This window comes from Temnothorax curvispinosus, unplaced genomic scaffold (genome assembly GCF_003070985.1).
Source record: "Temnothorax curvispinosus isolate PA1 unplaced genomic scaffold, ASM307098v1 QBEX01001334.1, whole genome shotgun sequence".
Classification (NCBI taxonomy): Eukaryota; Metazoa; Arthropoda; class Insecta; order Hymenoptera; family Formicidae; genus Temnothorax; species Temnothorax curvispinosus.
Genome location: NW_020211114.1, coordinates 117,788 through 139,194, shown reverse-complemented (window position 1 = coordinate 139,194; position 21,407 = coordinate 117,788). Strand labels below are relative to the sequence as shown.

At 39.3% G+C, this 21,407-nt stretch overlaps 4 protein-coding genes across 16 annotated transcripts in view; 3 read left to right on the top strand and 1 right to left on the bottom strand.

Moving 5' to 3' along the window:
- Nucleotides 1-5: 5 nt before the first annotated feature.
- On the bottom strand, nt 6-1,857 carry LOC112462737 (WD repeat-containing protein 46-like; the record flags this gene model as incomplete). The annotated part of the gene is made up of 4 exons (XM_025028684.1): nt 1,589-1,857; nt 579-1,315; nt 180-496; nt 6-102 (listed from the first exon to the last, which is right to left on the bottom strand). Coding segments are annotated over exons 1-4 (1,164 nt in total), but the record flags the coding sequence as incomplete, so codon positions are not given.
- A 364-nt stretch (nt 1,858-2,221) lies between these two features.
- LOC112462644 (pre-mRNA-splicing regulator female-lethal(2)D-like) lies at nt 2,222-9,192 on the top strand. 3 transcript variants are annotated; one of them, XM_025028535.1, is made up of 6 exons: nt 2,222-2,647; nt 3,573-3,945; nt 6,364-6,488; nt 6,594-6,772; nt 6,847-7,001; nt 7,098-9,192. In XM_025028535.1, the coding sequence occupies exons 2-6, from the start codon at nt 3,714-3,716 to the stop codon at nt 7,802-7,804; spliced, it is 1,398 nt and encodes a 465-aa protein (XP_024884303.1). In that variant the 5' UTR covers nt 2,222-2,647; nt 3,573-3,713; the 3' UTR covers nt 7,805-9,192. The 3 variants fall into 3 exon arrangements, with proteins under 3 accessions (XP_024884303.1, XP_024884311.1, XP_024884320.1); XM_025028543.1 differs by lacking the exon at nt 2,222-2,647 and adding an exon at nt 2,740-3,201; XM_025028552.1 differs by lacking the exons at nt 2,222-2,647; nt 3,573-3,945 and adding an exon at nt 4,365-5,352.
- Nucleotides 9,193-9,471: 279 nt separating this feature from the next.
- LOC112462658 (superoxide dismutase [Mn], mitochondrial-like) lies at nt 9,472-12,251 on the top strand. The gene is made up of 3 exons (XM_025028565.1): nt 9,472-9,805; nt 10,678-10,967; nt 11,615-12,251. The coding sequence occupies exons 1-3, from the start codon at nt 9,768-9,770 to the stop codon at nt 11,941-11,943; spliced, it is 657 nt and encodes a 218-aa protein (XP_024884333.1). The 5' UTR covers nt 9,472-9,767; the 3' UTR covers nt 11,944-12,251.
- A 1,340-nt stretch (nt 12,252-13,591) lies between these two features.
- LOC112462762 (kinesin-like protein unc-104) overlaps nt 13,592-21,407 on the top strand; it is a 28,653-nt gene continuing 20,837 nt past the window's right edge. For 6 of the 11 annotated variants that reach the window (XM_025028817.1, XM_025028810.1, XM_025028782.1 and 3 more), the window contains exon 1: nt 13,593-13,872. The gene's annotated coding sequence lies outside the window, so the exon portion shown is untranslated. Of the gene's footprint in view, nt 13,873-21,407 lie in introns of all 11 variants that reach the window. The other 5 variants (XM_025028858.1, XM_025028875.1, XM_025028845.1 and 2 more) reach the window with 2 other exon arrangements.

Genomic DNA, 21,407 nt, shown 5'->3' with positions numbered 1-21,407 from the left:
GTAGAAATTCCCAAGACGTCTTCATATGGGCAAAATCTCACGCAGTTCACATTGCGAGCAGTTCTATGTCGCAAATATGGCTTGAAATCGCCAGAAGTTTCCCTGATATAAAAATAAGTATGTATGAATAAAAGTATTGTATCAAATATTGTAGCAAATTTATTTTATCAGCAAATTACCTATAAACTTCAACTACATTGCCCATTCCAAGTGCAAGCAAACCACGCTGACTGTAAGACATACGATGAGCGGGTGAACGAAGGTGCAAGTGGCTCACCGGCCCTGTTAATTGCCTGACATCCCATATCTTCACAGATTTATCTATAGAACTGGTTGCCATGTAAGTCCCATATGGATGAACGGTACACGTCATAATTGATTGGTGATGGCAAAGCATTTTCGCCAATGGTTTATGAGAGTTTGGAGACCACATAGATACTATTCCTTTCGAGTCGCCCACACATAACACTGCGTTACTTGGATTCTGGGTCATCACCTATAATAATAAATTAAATGGTTGTTGGTAAGCATCTGAGATACAACAATCGGAAATCAACGTAATCTTTAACAAAACTCACAGATATTCTACCCAAATTGGAGTTATAACGAGCAACCTGCTTGCCTATAGATATATCCAACCAAGCCATGTGACCATCCTTTGATCCGCTGGCAAGCAAAAAGTGATATGGCAAAAATTCCAATCTCGTCACACCGTTCATTCTTTTCAGGCAATGTAACTCTATTCCCTGATTGTCGTATACATAAACCCAATCCTTCTGCGCTACCGCAAACATGGTCTCCAGATGCAGCCACGTAACATCATGCACAGACTCCATCACATTTATTTCACAGGCCAGCTTCTTCGTCACCCAGTCAAAAGCTGCCACGTGACCTTGTTTCCCACCTAAGAGCAAGTGTCTACCATTTCTGGTATATCTAAAGCAGTACGGACCAAACTGCAGATCCAGTTTGAAACGTTTAGCCGCACTTGTTATATCCACATTCTCCACTATTTGCTTCTGTCGATACTCAGTAGTGACTTCTCCAGGTTCTGCTTCCATATAGCCATGCTCTTCCGTCAATAGTAACTCCGTCCGAGCAGAAGCTTCCACCTGTTCTTCTATAGCTCGCTCTTTCTGTTTTAGTTTCTCCCTCAGAACTTTATTTTTTATCGCACTTGTCTTTCGTCTTAACTCAAGTCCCGGACCTTTAGAATATTTCGCTAGTACTGTTTTATTAATTGGCACCTTTCCAGAGTGCCTGTTTTTTTTCTTACCAACTGGTGTCTTTTCATGGTATCTCTCTCTTTTGCCCACTAGAAACAACATAAACATAATTTTGAATAATTGAATAATTTTGTAATGCAAGATTTTAAATTACATTTTTCAGACTTAGAAGTTATTTAAAACAAAAATAATTATCTTTTTCTAATTTGAAAAATTGCATTTTTAGAAATTTATTGCATTTATATTTTTTCTGTACACGTGAGTTAACCTAACCATAATATAATCTATATGTATATCATTGATCATGTCAGTGAGAAAGAAAAACAAAAATCCAACAACAAAAATGATTATACTGCTCATACCTGGTGGGTTCATTGTGATTTTTATTGTAATCACGTATTAATCATTAACTTTTGTACTGATCTTGACTGATCTTTCAACAATACGTACACATGCTTCGAAGACGAAGCCAAATTGGTATTTACCACGAGGGCGTTAGTGTACAGTGACATGGAATTCCTTAAGTCCAATTTTCATGAGATTTCCAAAAAGTTTTGCAAAGTTATAACAATTCTTTTTTAAAACGTCAATCAGCATGATTGACAAAATCGACGAAATTGATAGATCTATTTTTTTTTGCTGAACTGGCTGCACTAGTTCAGAATTTATCTTTTTCCTTTTAATGTGTAGAGTAAAAAAAATAAATTCTGAACTATAAGCGTATATAGCCAGTTCAACAAATAGAGAACAGACCCATAATTGCGATAATTTATATAATTATAAAATTCTGCAAAAAAAAAAGTTACTTAAATGTTACAACGACACTTTTAAGACGCCTAATTTCCAGAAATAGAATAATATCATGAACAATTGAACTTTAAACTTAGGAAAAAATTTGAAGAGTTTGTTTAGGGGTTTTATATATAAAATACTCGTTAGAGGAGCAAATCTTTCTCTAATTGATCTGGCAACCCTGTTCGAGGCATTCGTCATAGGTCGATCGTGATTGGAGCATGCGCTGGCACACTCCCGTTCAGCCATTCCGGTTCCCCCCTCTCGCGGTCCGCGCGGGGGTGATTGTCATTCATGATTAGTCGTCAGCGTTTCTGACCCGCGGCGAGCGTTTGTCCGGCGTTCCCCCCAAGTTTCCGCGTATGGTGTCGAATTATACGCGTACCGCGTCGAGAACGGCTAGGCGTTCAGCCGTGAAGTTACGCGCGTCTTTCCCTGGCCGCTCGCGCAGCACTCGGCTCCGTTCGGATTGATCGATCGCGGAGTGAAGTTGGCCGCACGCGGACGACGGAGAGGACCTATTTGGCGCTTTTTTTTTCTCACGGACGCACGATGTCACCCGTCCCGTCTCTCTCCTGATACCCAGCAGCCCAGCCGTCACGATGGAATGTCCACCGTTCTAACGGACGGTAGGTAGAGTCGGGCGAACTTTTAACGATAGAGAAGAGAGGGGAGATAGGAGAGGAAAAAAAAGGGAAAAAGTGTGTTAACGCGCGCGGCAGTGTCCGATGACTCCGATGGTGTCCGAGAAACCGCGTGACAATCGATCGCGGTGATTTTGACGTCGAGTTGCCCGGTGCCGCGAGCCCGATTCGAGATCCGCGCGATCGCGATCGTTTTCCCGGAAGGTGGAAAAGAGACTGAAAGGGGGGGGACGAGTGAAAGAAGAAAAAAAGGGGAACGAAACGCTTGGATGTAACGCGAGCTGCTCCTTCGTGGCGGACATGTCCGACGTAATGGCGTCACGACTGTCTTTTTCGACCGGAGATAAATGCATTCCGCTTCCCTGACTGCCGCAACTGGCCGCAACGGCGGATTCCGGCGACGCCTCTCCTTTACCGTTTCCCCGTTCTCGGGATTTCGCGTGATCTCGCTTTGTTAGACGCCGCCGCGCTATCCTTGACGTTTTTGGACGGAATATCCACGGATATTCGTCAATTCGAGTCTGATATTTTCCAATAAGGTTCAGTATATTTCTCACACACTGGAAAAAAATGGATACATTTGTACTCTAGTTCTAAAGTTTGCTTTCAACTGTACGGATATGCGACGAGTGAACGGTCTAAATCTCGTCGCAGATAATCTCTTAACCGACTTACCTAATAGGTTAATTGGATGTAACCGAGGATCGTTAAATTTCCAATTTGACGATCTTACAACGCGACACACCTGCATTACGGAATTCCTTCGAATATCCTAGCGCGATAGAACAAATTGATTTGCCTAATGGAAGCTATTTGCGTCGCGTTATTGCAATTTCAAGAGATAGAGCTTATGCTCTCGTAATTTGTATGTCAAGTTTGATATTATTTGCGCTATGTGTTTCCGTTTCAGATGGCTGCCTTCTAATACCGATTGCGTCAGTAGTATTCGGTCAGCGGCGCGATTCATCGGCATCGTAACATTGATGAATAGAAGATTTCGCGTAAAGGTCTCTTCTACGTTTTAACGTCCAACTGCGAACTAGCGGTGGAAATGGCAGATGAGTGCAGCGAGGTCAAGTCGGCAGGACCGTCCTCGCCAAGGAGTCCTCAGGGCAGCAGCAACGGTGGGAAGCCGAGTAGCCCGCACTCGCCTAGGCAACCAAGGCGCGTGAAGCTAACTCAGCAACAATTGGACAGCTTGACAAAGGACGAGCTGGCGGCCAAATGGCACGAACAGGACTTGTATGTGGAGTGTCTAGAAGCCCAGGCGGCAGCTCAGGAAGGTACTGAGATCACACGAGTGAGACCACCTCACTCACCACATATCTTAATCGAATTAACGAATGCCAGAACACAACGGTCTTTTGTAAGAGACAAGACTCTCGTAGAGACGCTAAGCGTAGGGTTCATTAGATCAGTGTTCAGGATACTATTATTAAGTTGTCTATTAGATTTAAGGTAGCGAGAGAGAGAGAGAGAGTTTTAGTAAATAAGTATTCCAGGTATAATTGTAGGAAACTACTTCTTTATCGCTCTATGAGAGAGCTTAGTTCACGTGCGATCAGATTATCTTAATGTATCTGCACAAAAAAGTACTAGAGAGATTAAATATGGAATTGAGATACAATGTTGCGCTTCATATATACGATATAGTGATTATATTAATATATTAATTTCCAAAACTACATTTGTGATGTGTGTATAGTGCGGGTAATTAAAGATTCATATGTATCGTGACATAAAGCGATATATCTCAAGGTATTTGTGAGCACGGGTGGAGTGACAGCCACATATATGACGTACAAAAAAGGAATACGTTTAGTCCAAATTCTCTTGTGAGCAATTACATTATCAGCCATAAAGAGCATGGTTAGCGAGTAATAGTGAAAATGGCTGAGGTAACAAGTGCTTATGTGTGTCAACAAGCAAAGATTTCTCTGCCAAAAATGTGTCTGCCATGCATCGATGTTGTGAAAGGCACAGCCTTGCTCAGAATGTCATTTTTTCACAAGTGCCCTGTGCAGTGTATCGCGTATATCTCTGCGGTGTAAATAATTTATACTGCCAAATGCAGGAGAGTGTGTGCCGTGCGTGATAAATTCGAAATACCGAGTTTCTAGTTAACGGAGGATGAGATGAAAAGCAGCGTTTGATATGATGGCGCTGAATTTATGGCTCAGAGGAATAATAAGAGTGGATCCGTGTCACCGTTTGGCCTACAAATTACTGCACCTGGGGTGCGTGAAATTTAAATCTCGGTGAAGTACGCAACCACATTCGTCGTTACCAATTGGAACGCTACATGACCCAATCCCATCATCTGTCCTCTCCCTTCTCGTCTGGTCTACGTATCCTTACATATATTATCTTGTCCTCGAACTGTTCTTCCAATTAGAGATAATGCAATTTTTAATTAACTGTATTCCTAGACCAATTATCCTACTACATATTCTTACTACGAATGCAACTTGTGCATGCATTTATACCTGCACCATAATATCCTGGTATCAGATATGAATTTCAAAAGTACATACCTGTGGGTTAACCCGGCCAGCGTCTCGTTACAACATCTGTGCCTGCAACAAGTACACGCTTGATTCTTGCGGAAGAAAAATAACGTCCACTCTTGGTCTTGGTCGAAGTACAGAGAGTCTCACAAATGGCACGTCGCAACGACACCAAAAATCAAAGTATGCGCCAATTAACAATGTCAGTTGTCAGGCAGTCATAGTCACGTACTTACAAAAGTATATTGTTTATTTATGCGCACTTAGGTTAAAATTATAAATAGTAATTTTTCACCAGTATACTTGATTCCATCAAAAACTCTGTTGATATATTATATATACAAATTATACAGAATGTTTTATACAATTACAGTCCGAGGTTTCAAATATTTAATACGATTCATAAATTTTTATTCTTAATTTATTTATAAAATAAATTAGAAAACAGAAAATATAGAAAAAGTTATTTATAATTATAGAAAGAAAATTCTTGAATATATTGTTATAAAAATTTTACAGTAGAATAAAGTATATATGCTAACATTTCTTCCAAATAATAAGTTTTATTCATTAATTAGCTTTGAAAAACTAAAAATGCAACGGAACAAACTTTTATATTTTTGTTGAAATCAATATATATGCAGAGAAATATGATATACAGAAATTATGTTATTCTTTTCTAATCTTTTAATACACTTCATAAAAATAATTCTAAATCCTTGCATATAAATATTGCTCACTTAAATCAGAAATCACATAGGTACTGGACTTTTATATTTGCATTTTTAATCTATATGTTCAAATATTAAAAGATAAAATTTATATAAAACATCTTTTAAATTTTGAAAAAAGAAAATATAATTTAATTGCTTGTTAGATATTGAAGAAACAAAACCAACTTGCAGGCTTAAAATAGTTCAAAAACTGATATGCGCGCGCGCGTATGTGTGTATGTATTACATCTCCCATGAAATACATATTCCATAATTTCGCTGTAATTATTTTAACATATGGCGAATAACTTTGCTATTTTACAAGAAATATTTTTCTTGTAAGATATAAATATATACATATATCACAAATATATATATATATATATATATATGTAATTACTATTGCAATTTTAAGAAACACAGATACCATTGAATGTTGAAGGTCTAGAAGTAGAAAAATTTATAGACTATTCCTTTATAGGTGAACTAACTTCATTGAGAGAATCCGAAAACAAATACAGACAACAATATATAGAAGCATCTCACAGGGAGAAGATCTTAGTAAGGAGGCTTGCCTCTAAAGAACAGGAATTGCAAGAGTATATTGTATGTAACTATTCTCAGATACATCGAAATTCTAGTACAATTTATCTCGTAAGATTTATTTCTAAACGACTCTATAAAAAAAAGGCTTATTTTTTTCATTATTAGAATCAAATAACTGAAATGAAAGCCACCCAAGCTCCGTCCGCAGCTGCATTAAGGTCCGCTCTATTAGATCCGGCTGTTAATATATTGATACAGAAATTAAGGCAAGAGTTAATAACGACCAAGGGCAAATTGGAGGATACACAGAATGAACTAAGCGCGTGGAAGTTTACCCCGGATAGGTGATAAAAGCTTTATACGTTAAATAAGAAACTGCACGACACAAATTTTTACTAATTAAATATTTTATTTACAGTAATACGGGGAAAAGGTTAATGGCAAAATGTAGATTGTTATATCAGGAAAATGAAGAACTTGGTCGTATGATTGCCAGTGGACGTATTGCTAAATTGGAAGGCGAGCTTGCTCTGCAAAAGAGTTTCAGTGAAGAAGTGAAAAAGTCACAATCAGGTATCTTATTAGATATTCACTGATTTACAATTGAAATCTACGTTCGAAACATTTCAAATATAACTCATACATTTTCTTTTAATTTGTCTTTTGCAGAATTAGACGAGTTTCTGCAAGATTTAGATGAGGACGTGGAGGGTATGCAGAGCACCATTTACTTTTTACAACAAGAACTACGCAAGGCTCGAGAGTCGGTCACGCTACTGCAACAGGAGAATTCAGCATTGAAGGCGAATACAAACGACAATAATTTATCCAACGGTTTGTCGCCCCATACGCCACCGATTAAGAAAGAGGAACCGGAAGAAACCGCTGTACCAGATACGAAAGTTCCAAAACCGATGGAGGACAGTGATATGTGCAAAGGTGTAAGGACTCCACCGTTAACGTCGCCCCAGAGTGAGCTTACCAGTGTCGAAAGAACAGAACGTGCAGAGAGAAAACTTAATCAAGCCGATCATAATGACGAGAGTTCTAGCGACTCCGCGGCGTTAATTATTAAGGTTGAAAACGAGGAACTTAGTGATAGGGAGGAGGAGCAGGAGGAGAATCGGAACAAGCGATTGTTAAGGAGTAAAAATCACAGTAGGAATAGTGGTAAATCGAACGGGGAGGAGGTGATAACGCGAACAACGCGGGGTAGGGACAGGACAAAGAGGGAGAAAAGTGCAGCCAGTAGTGATGATGAAAGGACGCACAAGAAGAAACGGAGGGAGAGTATTCTTTCTCTCGATTATAACGAGGCCGATGACGACGCGTTAGTTTTAACCAATGGCGAGACTCTGCAGAGTGATCCGGAATGAACGATTATTTTAGGTTGACTTTGGACGACACTAATAACCACACGTGATTGAAATTCGCGATATATTTGATTTGACATCCCCGTTACTATTGTGTATAAAATTTTTCATCTAAAGCAACGCCGGCTATTTACAAGATGAATTGGTCGAATAAATAAATAATTAGCCATAAAGAAACGTAATTTCAGTACCTGTATTCGTGATAAACTGCAAAGGATGAATATTCGCATTGGTCTAAAAAAAAAATAAGCCTGTAAATACTCTTATACCATTAGATTGATATATAAAGTTCACGTTTACGTCGAGTTACTTGCAAATGACCAAGTTGCGTATTACATTGCAAAGATATATCAGACGAGAAATCTGAATAGGTTTAATATAATTTATTACAGCCAAACGCGCTGTAAGGAAAACCAGAACAATCGAGTTTTGTTTGTATTTTGTAAATTTATTGTATTAAAACTCTATACAAAAACCAGCACAGGCTTTAGTTAATCAGTAAAAGGAACGGATGATTCGAAAGATATTGTCAAGAATAAAAAATAAACGCCTGATTAATATTAGATAAATAAATTATAATGCTTTCAGAAAAAGAAAAAGAAATGCAGTGTGAGATTTTCGCATGATTCTGTACGTAACGGTCCGATGTGTACATATGTATTCTTGTGCAATGTGAGACATGTATCGATCCCACTGTACAATGTGCGTTTTGCTTTTATTGAACAATTGGAAACCATACATAAAGCAAATGACATAAAATACACAACGTTAGTCTTAGCGATGCAAATGGATTGATCTCACAGACTGATACATTAAACTTACATTTTTAATTTTCTCTAAACTAAACTAAACTTGTATAGCGTTTGATATATTTTATATTATCTGTATATGCAGATTTGTTTCGTATCGCGTCCCTCGGAAAGATTTGCGCTTTCAATTTCGTTCGCGGTCTACGTTGTGAGGAAAAAAATAGAGGATATCGAAAGTTGCATCGAAAAGAATGTTACGAGATATATATATATATATATACGCATGAGATACGTTCCATCCCCAAATTTTCCATACAGTGCCATTATTATTCTTGTCTAGATATCGATGCTACAATAACTTTTGAATTACGAGCGACGCCGCGACGTAAAGTAAAGCCTTTTCTTACGCACATTTTGCAATCGAAGCATATGGTGTCTTCTTTTCTTTAAATAATTTAAGGGCGATTGAAAGCAACTTGTATTTCGATGAGAGTCCAATGAAATTTTTACACGTCCGCCTTTTCGCTTACGCGATGTAGAACGTTCGCTAATTTACACACTCACCGCTGAAGTATGCTAACATGAATTGTGAATCTTCAACTGCAAGACATGATCATTAAAGGATTCCTTATTCAGACTGAAGATGTTAATTTCCTTCCATTCCATACTTGGCATTTAATATAATATATGATTGCGTGGCAAAGAAGCGCTGCATCGAAGAAATAGAGAAGAAAATTTAACAATTTCAAGGACAATCTTTAATCAACAGGGTTGAAAGGTAAATAAATTCAATATCAAATTTAATATAGTATATATTTAAAAGTTCAATTTGAAAAACAAGGAGATATTGCCGCCGGCGATACTCGATCGATCGATTTGGAATTGGAACACACCGATGGGCAAACTTCAGGTTTCCGTCCGGGAACGGCACTTCGGCGCAAAAACCGTCTATAATCCTATATACGCAAATTTCCATTCGCGACGTCGGTATCGCAGCGAACTCGGCGTCCTCGGTGAACAGTTTGAGCAGGCTCGCGTGTGAATCGCTGGCGTTTCGCAACGGGTGGTGGTGGTGTAGAACTGTGTAGATTGCATATGTGTGTAGAACCGTAAGCACGGAACCACGGGCAACCGCAAGTAGAAAACTTGGACAAATCCTTGGAAAAGGTAGAATCGCAGCTACCCGAAGAACAGACAGTTCACCCCTCGCCTCGATCATGCTCGCAGCAAGGCGCGCTTTAATCTCCAGCACGATGTAAGCGTAAAACGATAGCCGCCTCGGCGAATCCGCTCTGCTGTTTTCGCATTATGTAATTTCTAACCTGGCACGCGACCACTCGACATATTTATAATGATATTTTCGGGATGTATCTATAGCTACAATTACCGTGCTCTTGCTCGGAATCGTTTGATGAGCCGACGTTAATAATTTATGTAAAATCATCGTGTAAAAAATGTGTCAGTACTTTTGTTGTGCTTTTCGTATACCAACGCAGAACTGGCACAACAGCTGATCCGCGAATTGTCAAAGGAAATGAACTATTTTTGTTTTTTATTTTAGAACTTTTGCCTCGGGATTTTTTTGATTAGAAATACAGTTTTATTTTTCCAAAATTTGCAAACAAATAATTTAATTGCCAGAACGTTATTTCGCGAGATATATATTTTTACTGTTTTTTTTTCTTGTAAAGAGTACTTCCAACCGGTAGAGTTATCTCGCACACCTTTACATTTAGATTATTTTTTTTTGCTACCTTTATGTTATATTATTCTTCATAATCGATCATCTAGATTTTAGAAATAAAAATCGTTTTCTGTAAACTTATATAGCGGTAATCAAAATTATACCGCCTAATTATAATTATAAATATTATATTGCGGTTTAATTAAAATTATATCACTTTTAATGTCTATAAATAAAGGAAATCGCAGAAAAATTATACACATTAGCTTTTAAACAGAAAACAGAACTTTTCAAATTGGAAACAACGGGGCAAATGTTTTTATTTTACTCATACGTATTATATTTTATATATTAATTATATTATTTTACTTATTAGTTTTTTTACTTTATAATACACACAATAATTTAATCTATAAATGTTTTCTTTTCGGTGACTGATGCAGCAAGGATGTCTTCGCGAGGTCGAAGCATTCACTTCCGGATCTGCCGTACGACTACAAGGCTCTGGAACCGATTATATCCAGCGAGATCATGGAGCTTCATCATTCCAAGCATCATGCTACCTACGTTAACAATTTGAACGTAGCCGAGGAGAAAATGCGGGAGGCAGTCGCAAAAGGCGACGTCAATACACAAATCGCCCTGGGCCCAGCTATCAAGTTCAACGGCGGTGGTCATCTTAATCATTCGATCTTCTGGTGCAACCTCTCGCCCAATGGTAGCAATCCGGATGGTAATATCGAGAAACAAGTGGATTAAACTCTTTCTCACACAATTGATTAGACTCTCCAGTTCATAAAAGGATTATCTGCATAATATTCAAGTCAATTTAAAGCAATTAAAAAATGATTCTTATAAAACTTTATGTTTACAAAGTTTGGATAAGAGTGCACGATGAAGATTGGGATTTTATTAAGACTCAGTCAGTGTTTAACGACAATGTTACTTGATCTTATTCTCATTAATTGCATCTCACAAGCTTCACAAGGTATATAATCACCATCAATGTCTACCACACGTGGTCCAATTAACCTGGATTCCAAAATTTTCAAACTTATATAAGCTACGAAGTTAAAATAAAAAAACAAACAAACAAAAAAGCACTTGACAAATAAGAAAGACATAGAAATCAAAGAATTTTATATTTCTTGAGATTAAGAGAAGAGAAAGAGATCATCAATAAATGTAAATAATTTTTAATAAATATATGTAGATCTTCTTGTGGTAAAAAATCTATGCATATATGTGAAAAACAATTAGATATAAAAATACTTTTTAATTCGCGTAATGTCAATCATAAGATAATAATTGTAGTTCATATATTATAATTGTAATTTGCGTAGATGGATGATATATTACGTTTTATTTTTTTTTTCTTAGCTGCCCTTGCGCAACAAATCAGCAAAGACTTCGGCAGTTTAGAGGAAATGAAGAAACGCTTGTCCGAGATGACCGTGGCGATTCAGGGCTCTGGCTGGGGTTGGCTCGGTTACGATCAGAAAGCCAAGTCGCTGAGGCTAGCGACCTGTGCGAATCAAGATCCCCTGCAAGCCACGACCGGTCTCGTTCCTCTCTTCGGCATCGACGTGTGGGAACACGCCTATTATTTGCAATATAAGAACGTGCGACCCGTTTACGTGCAAGCAATCTTCGACATCATTAACTGGCAGGATATAAACGCACGCTTCAAAAGCGCCACTAGTTGTTAAGGGGGTTAAGTCTGTTTAGCATTTAAGTCTGTTTTTCAGATATTGAAATGTCGCTTAGAGTGACACTTTTACTAGGACCAATAGATATCATCGGGAACTTTTGACGCACTTAATTCGCCTGTGATTTCATATGCTTTTCTTTTTCTACGCTGTATCCGAAGTGACTACAATCGAATGACGAGTAAAATGTAAAAAGTACAAGAATGTAAAGGTACACTTATTTAGAACCTTATCCTTAACATAAAACGAAAGTCTGTTTTTATCTTACAATTAATAGTGATAAATAAAAGAGACATGCAGCTCCAAAACTATCGATTTGTACGATTTGGTGGGTTTTGACGTCTATATATTCCTTACCAGAGAAGGCAATAGAAAACCATTATTATTACTTTTCGATCACTATACAAAGAAACCTAAAACAAATAGGCCTCTAGTTTCAGGCAGCCTTTTGGTGGACAAGTCATAGAACAGAAGTCTGTCTGGAATAATCGCCAACATCAGAAGGACTTGATTAGCATACTGAAGAAAAATCAATAAATGCGTAATCATTTCTTTCCACTCGCACATGATTCCTTTTAAAACATATACATTTTTAAAATAATATTGTTAACTTTACGCTTTTTTTAAACTGTAACACTACAATCAGAATCTATGAGCGTTATTGATAGGAGTTAACATGTGTAAGAATTGCAAGAATTTATTTTTTACTTTTATTTGACAGGAAACTGAGCGAAAAGTATACAGGTGGAAATAAATGAAAGATATTGAACATTTTTCCTGTCCAAATGGATTAGACCCGAAGATTATAAGACTTATACGAAATAATCAATTATATTATTATCAGATTAAACTATGAAAAAATATGTTGGTATTCAATAATTTATTGCATATATACAAGATTGATTAATAACAAGATAAATAATTAAATATAATGCGCGTGAAAGACAGAGATTCAAAAGATAAGGTGTCAGCAAGACTGCAACTATGCCACTTACATGAAATTAAAAATATAGTATTTATAACATAATAAAATGGACAGAATAAAAGTAAGACGTAAGATAGATAGACATATTTTATTATTGGAGCAAATTAATCTTTTGCAAATCAACAGGCATTTCATTGTTTACTGTTTACATTACGTAAATCAAGAAATAAAAAATTCCTTTAATCAATAGAGTAATAAATTCTTTAATAAATTTTTTATTTTTATCGCGCGTTCCAGATTTCCGGATACAAGTGCAGTACAACAATTCCCACAAAGACAGCAATGTGTTTCGAAGATCGAACAGATCGTGGGAGAGACGGGCCGTCTAGGAGTGACACTTGCCGAGTTCCGATAAATCACTTGACCGCGGTGAAAAACAAGGTTATGTTTGGGAAATCGCCAGGCTATGATTCATCTGGCTTTCCAGGAAGCGAAACGGAGAGAGCAAAAACGCGTTATCTGCGCGTGTGCGCGAGAGCGAGATCGTGATCTTTATCCTCTCGTCACGAAGAGCGAGCGGGCTCGGGACTCTTCTCGGGAGGCGAGAACGCGCAGGTCCTCCGCGGTCGTCGCGAGTTGAAGCTTAGGCGCACGCGAACGAGCACACTGGAGCTCACGGAACCCGTTCGCAGCAACGTTCGTCGCGGACGACGCGAAGAGCGCGAAGAGCGACGTGGGGCCGTGAGGCGTCAGGCGAGAGGGCAGGCGTTCACGGGCCGGAGCTTCGAGCGCGCGCGAGACTACGATAATCGATCGCGGGCGTCGGATAAGTCGGGCAAACCGAGTGGCGTCGCGACGCACGGCACAGTGCACACAGCGTGCTCACGCTCGGCGCTCTCGCCGCTTCCGCGGAACGTATCGTCGTCGTCGTCGTCGTCGGTGCTCGGAGCCAGTATGGCCGTAGGACCTCAGCTGTTTTCACGTCACTGCCTTCTTCGTATCTGGTGAGTCGCCTCGACACCGGAGCTCTCTTCTCTCTTTATTTCTTTTTCTTTTGTCTCGTTCGCGTCTACCACTCGCGCCAACTTCTCGCCTCCCTCTCTCTTCCCCTCCCCCCCCTCTCTCTCTGTCTTTCTCTCTCTCGTCGCGCGCGCGAAAACGAGCGTGCGTGCATGCGTGCGTGCGTGCGTTGGCGATCGCGCGGCTTTACGAGCGTCGCGCGAACGGCCTCGTAAGTGCAACATCGTGCGGCCGCGACGGACGATCATTTATTTAAACGGCCGACCCCGACGTCGTTATCGATAGGTGTGCACAAAGGCACAAAGGCGTCTCGAGTGTGTCTCTCGAGTTCGGGGGGCAAACGTCGGAGACAAATCCGCGTGAATCTCGAGACTGTACGAAAGATTTTTGTTTCTTAATTTGAAAATGAAGCGTGTCGCGCGGCTTGTCTTACTCGATCATCGAGGTCTCCGTCATGTCCGATCGAACAAATTCGTGCGAATTAAAATTCTCGGTAGTCGGAGGCGCGTGAAACTGGAGGGGAATTTTCGCGAAACGTCAAGCCGAGCTACCGCGCGATCGAAATCGTCGCCCGAAATCGCGGTACCTATTTCGTATTTGTACCGATTATCTCGGGTCTCGCGTTAAGTTCACACTTGGTTGATCAGGAAAGCAAATTTCTCCTTGCCAGTAAGCCGTCACTTGCGACTTTGCGACTAAAAGCTGGTCGGAAGGTGGTCGATCAGCCTGCATGGGTTCTCGTGCACTTTCTCGAATGTTGCCGAGCCACTCGCGTTGCATCAGGGGTTGAAACGTAAGGGTTGAAATACTTGAGATATATATCTCAACGAGAGAGATATTTAAATATATGACTCGGCGATAAATCTGTTATCTATTGACGCAGTTATATACTCGGGACGGATATTTATTTACGCTTCTTGTGCTTTATTCTTTAACCCTAGAATCCATGACTGGGGTCGATTTCGACCCCAGGCGAACTTTGAACTACGCTCCTGAGCTAGCGAGTGACATTATCGACTCAGGACCTGAACCATAATTCATTTCAACTTTCTAAAAGTAGGGTTATGTCGGGCGCAGCGTTAGTTGTTCGCTAGCAGTGAAGTAGCACAGTCGTAAAGCGGGCGTGGGGTCGATATCGACCCCAGTCGTGACTTGCCGTTTGAGTTTCGTCACGGTAAGCTAATTTTATTTTTTCGCTAGAATCAATATATATCATGTATTATTACGTAATCTGAGCATAAATAGTCATAAATATTATTTAAGACGAAATATCACACAATTTAGTCGGTAAAAATCCCGTTGCCTAAGAAGATTGACATTTCGCAGAAAATGGCTGGGCGATATAATGTTTCATTTTTTTCATATTTTTTACTATTTTGTATCAAATAAAAATGAAATAATACTTAAAATACAATTTTTTATGGTTTTTTCATCGACTTTTTCCGTATTTCAACTTTGCGAATTTCTTCATCTTTATAGTCCCAAATAAATATACTTTTTGAACAGAACATAGCGATGACAATTTTTTTCTAATAGTCTAATGTGTCCTCTTTAAAACCCCGTTTGAAATTTTAAAATCGGTTGATTACAAAAAAAGATACAAATTTTTGTTTAAAAAAAGAGGTTTTTGCTGATTTTCTGCGTTTTTCAGTCTTTAAATGGATTTTTCACTAACTAAACTTGAGTAAAATTAAATTTACCGTATACCATTCTCTTCGTTATTAAAAAACGAAGAAATTCATGTAGGTTTAAAGGCCCTTTATTTCTGTAGGACCGGTTTTACGATCAAATAAAGCGTGGGGTCGATATTGCCCCCAGTCATGGATTAGAAGGTCAAAAAAATGTATCATGGATTCTAGGGTTAATTATTCGCATATCTGAGATATTTTGCGTGTCGACGTGGTATGGTCGACAATCCAGATGGAATGAATGGAAAAGGAAGAGAATTAAAGGGCGGAGAAAGGGCCTTTATATTATTTTTATCGGATAATGCGAGAAGGAAAAAATGAAAGAAATAGTTTGACATTTACGAGAAATTGAAAAAACGAAGTCCTGGTTAATGTCATTGTATAGGATTTCTCATCAGTTTTATTCCCTCCCTACGTCCGCCATCTGACTGACTGCTTTTTATAAAATTATTGACGTTTTTGTCATTTATCTCGATGGATAAAGTCTTTTTATGTTAGAAGGAAATTCTAAAAAAAAATACATTTAACATTACATGTAATTATACATTAAAAACATGCAATTTATTGTTTGCAGGTTAGTAATATTAAGTTTTTTCTTATCTCTCCATATCTACACGTAGGAGATAATCTTGGAATAAAAATTCGGGGGCAACAACCATATGCGCTTCAGTGCATTTTTCATTAAATTCTCAATGGGTTCTGAATCAGACTTTCTGATTTAATGAATAGAATAATTGCGAAATTTCGAGGGGTAATCGATTAGTCACAGAGATTCGATTACATTTTAATTGTTTTTCCAGACCAGACGTTGGAAAATATCGAACAGCCGAGCGTTGAATGTGCGCACACTCGAATTACGATTCGTAATTTCTATGTTTGAAAATTGTCCTTTCTAGTTATTGTATAAAGATAATGTCTTATCTTTTTCAGGCCCTTTTCGTTAAGGGGGGAAAACATGCTGATGGCGCAAATATTTATACTTTTTAACGATTTTTTTTACAATATATTCAATATATGTTCTTTAAAGAAATAAAAAACCAATTTTATTAAATTTATTATTTTACGCGGAAAAAAATTCACGAAAAATAGAATCTTTTTCCTTTGCCGTTACACAGTGGTTTCTCCCTTAAACTTGAAAAGTGCGTTTATTTCCAATTCAATCTATACGATTTAAAAAACTAAATGGCACTTTGACGTCTCTATCGAGATAGAAAATCTGAATTTTAAATGGGAAAAAAAAAATCTGAACTTCAAATTCGTTTGAAAATCTCGTTGACATCAATTCGCGATCAATCTATCACGTCATTCTCGTCGTGCCTCGACCCGCCCGTCACAGATCGTCATAGAGAGAGAGAGAGAGAGAGTACCCCCCCGGATTGACTGAAGCGAAATGGCATAAGGTATAACGATTTCACTCGTGGAACACAAGGGTGGGCGGTGCACAAAGGGGATTGAAGGGTTCGAAGGTTACGACGAGCCGTAGGTAACGTTTCGCCGACATAAACGAAGTGCGAGGACTTGCGAGGACTAGGGTAGGGTAGGTCAGTAGTGATCAACGTTTCGAATATCGTGACTGCTAATTTGTTGACCGATACTTCGATGAGATAATTTCTGAGCTCGCGTAACGGCGATGGGAACGTTCGCCGATTTGCTCTCCGAATAGCGCGATTCTCGCGAGTCTTTTTATTTATTTATTGCCGGTTTCAATTGAGCTTTCTAAACTGGGAAAAAATCGATGCTAAATTCCCTGAAATATAATTAATCAATAATTCAAGATAAACACTGTGAAGGTACATCAATGAAAGGAGAACGAATATGGAAACGACTATTCTGTCGTTTGGAAACGGAGGAGTAAAAATGTTTTATGTATATAATATCTCATATCTGTAGTACGAAACTGACCTTTCTTCAACCATGAATTATTTATTAAATTTATTTATTAAATTTAGAAGCGAATTATTTATTAAATTCATGATTTTCTAAAATAAATAGTTAATAGTTCTAAATTAATAAAAATATCAATATAGAACAGAAATGTAAACAAACTTTGAACCATAAATCTTAAAAACATGAGTGAATAAATAGTAAAGGCACATTTTCGGTGTACATTTTAAATCGACTTTTAACGAAATATCGGGAAAAAGTTTTTTATAAGATTTTTATTTGACGCGCTATTAAAAATACAAAAGTTGCGAAAGTAAATAACATTCAATTATATGATCAAAAGCCAAGCTCACTTCGAATTAGATAAAACGACGCTTGCTAAAACTCTCATTGCTCCAATTTATAAACACCCTCTGCCATAAAATATTGGTCATTCGATTAACTCGCTTTTGGCTAAAAAATTTGTTCTCTTCGGGAATCGCTACATTATTACATATGTATAGATCGATGTGTGTAGAAATACACGTGTGTATATGTACACGCGGAGTTATTAACGCGAATTTATGCATGTATCGAAGCGTATAATATACATTTTCAACATATGCTTCGATAAGCGGCTAAATTCACGTATTTAAGGTATTAAACGGTCCCGCGTGTATTGTACATACATAGATTGATACTTTTAGCTATAGGTGGGTCGAAACGAATCGATAAGAACTCATTTTGTAAAGTCGCACGCTCCAAGAAGAGCTCGTTATTTTATTCCATAAATAAATATGTTATGCAATTAAAAAATTAGGTCTCGCGAATAAAGATCTTCGGATGTAGAGACGGGTAACGAAATTTCTGTTCTTTGTTCGCGAATTTTCGACGAATTCTGAGACCAAGAAACAGACACAATGTCCAATAAAAATTCTTTTCGATGAAAAATCCAAAGTTCAAGGAATATGTGGTGGAAGGAACGAAGTGGGAAAGCAGCTGACTCATTCGCGTACATATACGTATAATATATCTCCATCCATCCTCATTCAATACCATCGTTTTACGGGGGGAGGGGCAAGCGTGCCAACAAGGAGACGTTGACTCGCCTTGCTGAATCTTCTATATAATCCGAAATTTCGTTCTTGGAAACATCTTGAGGCGACGCGGCGACGCCGAGCGTCGGCGTCGCGTCCTGCTCGCACGCGCGGACGTGTTACATGTAAAGTAATCCCGAAGGAGGGGGGGGGGAGGGGGTGACGGCGCGTCGGCGTCGCCGCGCGCGAAAAGGGGATGATTTTTGTATGCTTAATCGACGTCGACGTCGAAGAAAGTGGGCATCGGGGGGGCCTTCTTGTTGAACGTGTGTGTGCGTGACTGTGTGTGTGTGTGTGTGTGTGGGGCACACGTTATAGTTGTGTGTACGCGCGCGCGGTACCGTCGGCGATGTCGTTCGTGGGTATCTTTACTTATTGATTGCTCCGTGAAAATTGGCCGGCGCCGCCTGCGTCGCATCGGTCGATCGTCGGGTTGCAGGCTGACGTCACCCGGTTTGCCCCCGCGAGCTATTGATTTTCTCCCTCTCCCCTTAGACGCGACGGCGATTGGTCCATAAACCGAGAAAGCGGCCAGACACGGCCCTGGACCACCACCGTGTTGTCGATCGACGCGCGCACCCCATCGTGGCCGTCGTTCCTCAGTGCGCGCGCGCGCGCACCTTGTACCCTATATATATTTATAAATATATATAAATGTTCGTATATGTATAGTTGATATATGCGTGTGAGGGTACACGTGCGAGCGCGCGCGCGCGCGTCACGTTGATTCCAATTCAACCACCACCCTCTGATGCTACGCCGCCTGAAAGGTCCGTAGAAAGGAATAAGAGCCCAAGTGTTGCGGGGACGCAATAACCCGTGCCCGAAACGCCCTGAAAGAACACGCAGGGATGACGTACAATTCGTGTTGACCCTCGCACGGAGATGAACTGTCCAACTGACAGTCAATTAACGGGCTTCAGCGCGTCTCCCAGCACGACTCATCGCCCAGCCTTGATGGCCGGATTGCGCACACATCGGCGAACCCACCACGCCATATAAACTTCCGTGCACGCGTGCGCGCACATACACGCGGGGCGGGAGGGTGACCTCCAAAGAATTCCTTCATTTCGCGAAATGAGATCTGCCGCGGGAATGCCGCGGGGTGACTTACGCGAGGACATGGTTGAAATTCACGGGTGAAGTGACATCGAAGGCCCGGCATACCTTCGAGCTTCATGTAACTTCGAGGCGAGATTGCCGGACGTGCATTCGAATTTCACATTACTTTCTTGTCCTCTAATCTCGTTTCTCCATACAATGTGGATCGATGATTCTCGAATTTCGTAATTTCGTCGCAGGGGCCTCTTTCGAATAGATATGAAGTTCCTGAATAAATAATAATAATAAGACAGAGAAAAACACGACCGCTATGATGTACGATCGATTTAAGAGGAAACGCTATTCTCGGTCAGGACTGAATTTTTGTGTTCCTGAATAATAAACTCTTCCTATCCTTTTACATGCAACGTCACGTTCGTCCAGTTTTCCTGGACGATCGATCTTCGGAAATTCGTTCTGGCCACGATAACGTGGTTCTCCCTCTCGGGTATCATGAGAACCGCTGTCGCAAATGAAGGATTACGATAGGTAACGAACTGAAACTTTAATCTGATATATAAGAGGAGCTTGAGACAGCTCTAATTAGGGGTAACGGTATAATTGATCCCCTTAGGGCGACCGTAATTATAAAATATGCCCGACGAGAATATTTCTCCCGTATATATATATGATTACAGTAGTTACTTCTCCACGCAGCTTCATCGGAGTATGAGGGTGACCGTAAGGATCGCCTTTCTCCACCCCTTCACCTCCAACAAATAACGAGTCAATGCGAAGGTCGTTTAAAGATTTTCCCCACGGATGTAACATCCGATTTGCGTGCGCACCGTTTCAAGATCTTCCTAAGTGACTTTCCGAGCGCGAAACGTTTCGAACGATATAATCGTTCGAGAACAATTCTCACCAAAATTTTCGGTACCCAATCTCTGAGATCCAATCTCTAATTGCCGAGATTAACGAGAGATAAACCACGATGATTGATCTTCAGGTGATAGGGTGAATAGGATGGACTATTATACGACTCCGCATATCCGCGATAATCGAATCAATCACTGTCCGACTTTTTCACAAAGACCCGTATTTAGAACGCTCCTGTATCTACGCTTAATATCTTTTAAAAGCGTGTAACAATGTTGCACGGCCGTTGTAAAAGCTAGAAGATAATAACCGATGTTTCTCGTACGCAGACGGGTGTATAAGTGTATCCGTATGACGACATGGAAAATTGCCTCACATTGTGGGATATGCGACCAGACAATAACGATACAGAAACATATCTAAAGGACATATCGAAAAAGTCTAAAATACAAGTCTATACTATATACTATATACTATATACTATAGGTCAATAGGTACTATTACTTATTGACATTTTTCTAGCGTTCTTTGGGCTTCTAGATTTGTTTGAAACAATTTATACAAATTAAAAAGCTCGCGATATTTGTGGAATATTCGATGCGCGACATAACTTATAAATTATAGCGACGTAACTTATAAATTATATTTTCCGCCGAAATTGGTTCACCAATATTCATTAAGGAAATTAAGGCACAGTTGAAATTAATTAGAATTCCTTTTCGTATCATTTGTACAATCTGAAAGTGATTAATAAAGCCAGCCCCGTAAATGGCTCTTTTATAATTAGATTTATTTAATTATTTCAGAGTTGTTTATAAATCAGACTTATTTCGTCTTCCCGTTGCCCTTTTCAGCTTATAAAACATGACGTCTGTCATTCAAACCGGGTCACGTAAAAATTTTAGTGATCGTTGACGCGTGTTAAACATTTATTAATTGTACCAAGTAAAA

Excerpts from the sequence above, each read along its gene's own strand:
- LOC112462644 (XM_025028535.1), top strand. The coding sequence starts at position 3,714 with ATGGCAGATGAGTGCAGCGAGGTCAAGTCGGCAGGACCGTCCTCGCCA. Across the intron at positions 3,946-6,363 it reads CCAGGCGGCAGCTCAGGAAG|GTGAACTAACTTCATTGAGA; the intron begins GTACTGAGATCA and ends ATTCCTTTATAG. Across the intron at positions 7,002-7,097 it reads AGTGAAAAAGTCACAATCAG|AATTAGACGAGTTTCTGCAA; the intron begins GTATCTTATTAG and ends TGTCTTTTGCAG.
- LOC112462658 (XM_025028565.1), top strand. The coding sequence starts at position 9,768 with ATGCTCGCAGCAAGGCGCGCTTTAATCTCCAGCACGAT. Across the intron at positions 9,806-10,677 it reads GCTTTAATCTCCAGCACGAT|CAAGGATGTCTTCGCGAGGT; the intron begins GTAAGCGTAAAA and ends TGACTGATGCAG. Across the intron at positions 10,968-11,614 it reads CAATGGTAGCAATCCGGATG|CTGCCCTTGCGCAACAAATC; the intron begins GTAATATCGAGA and ends TTTTTTTCTTAG.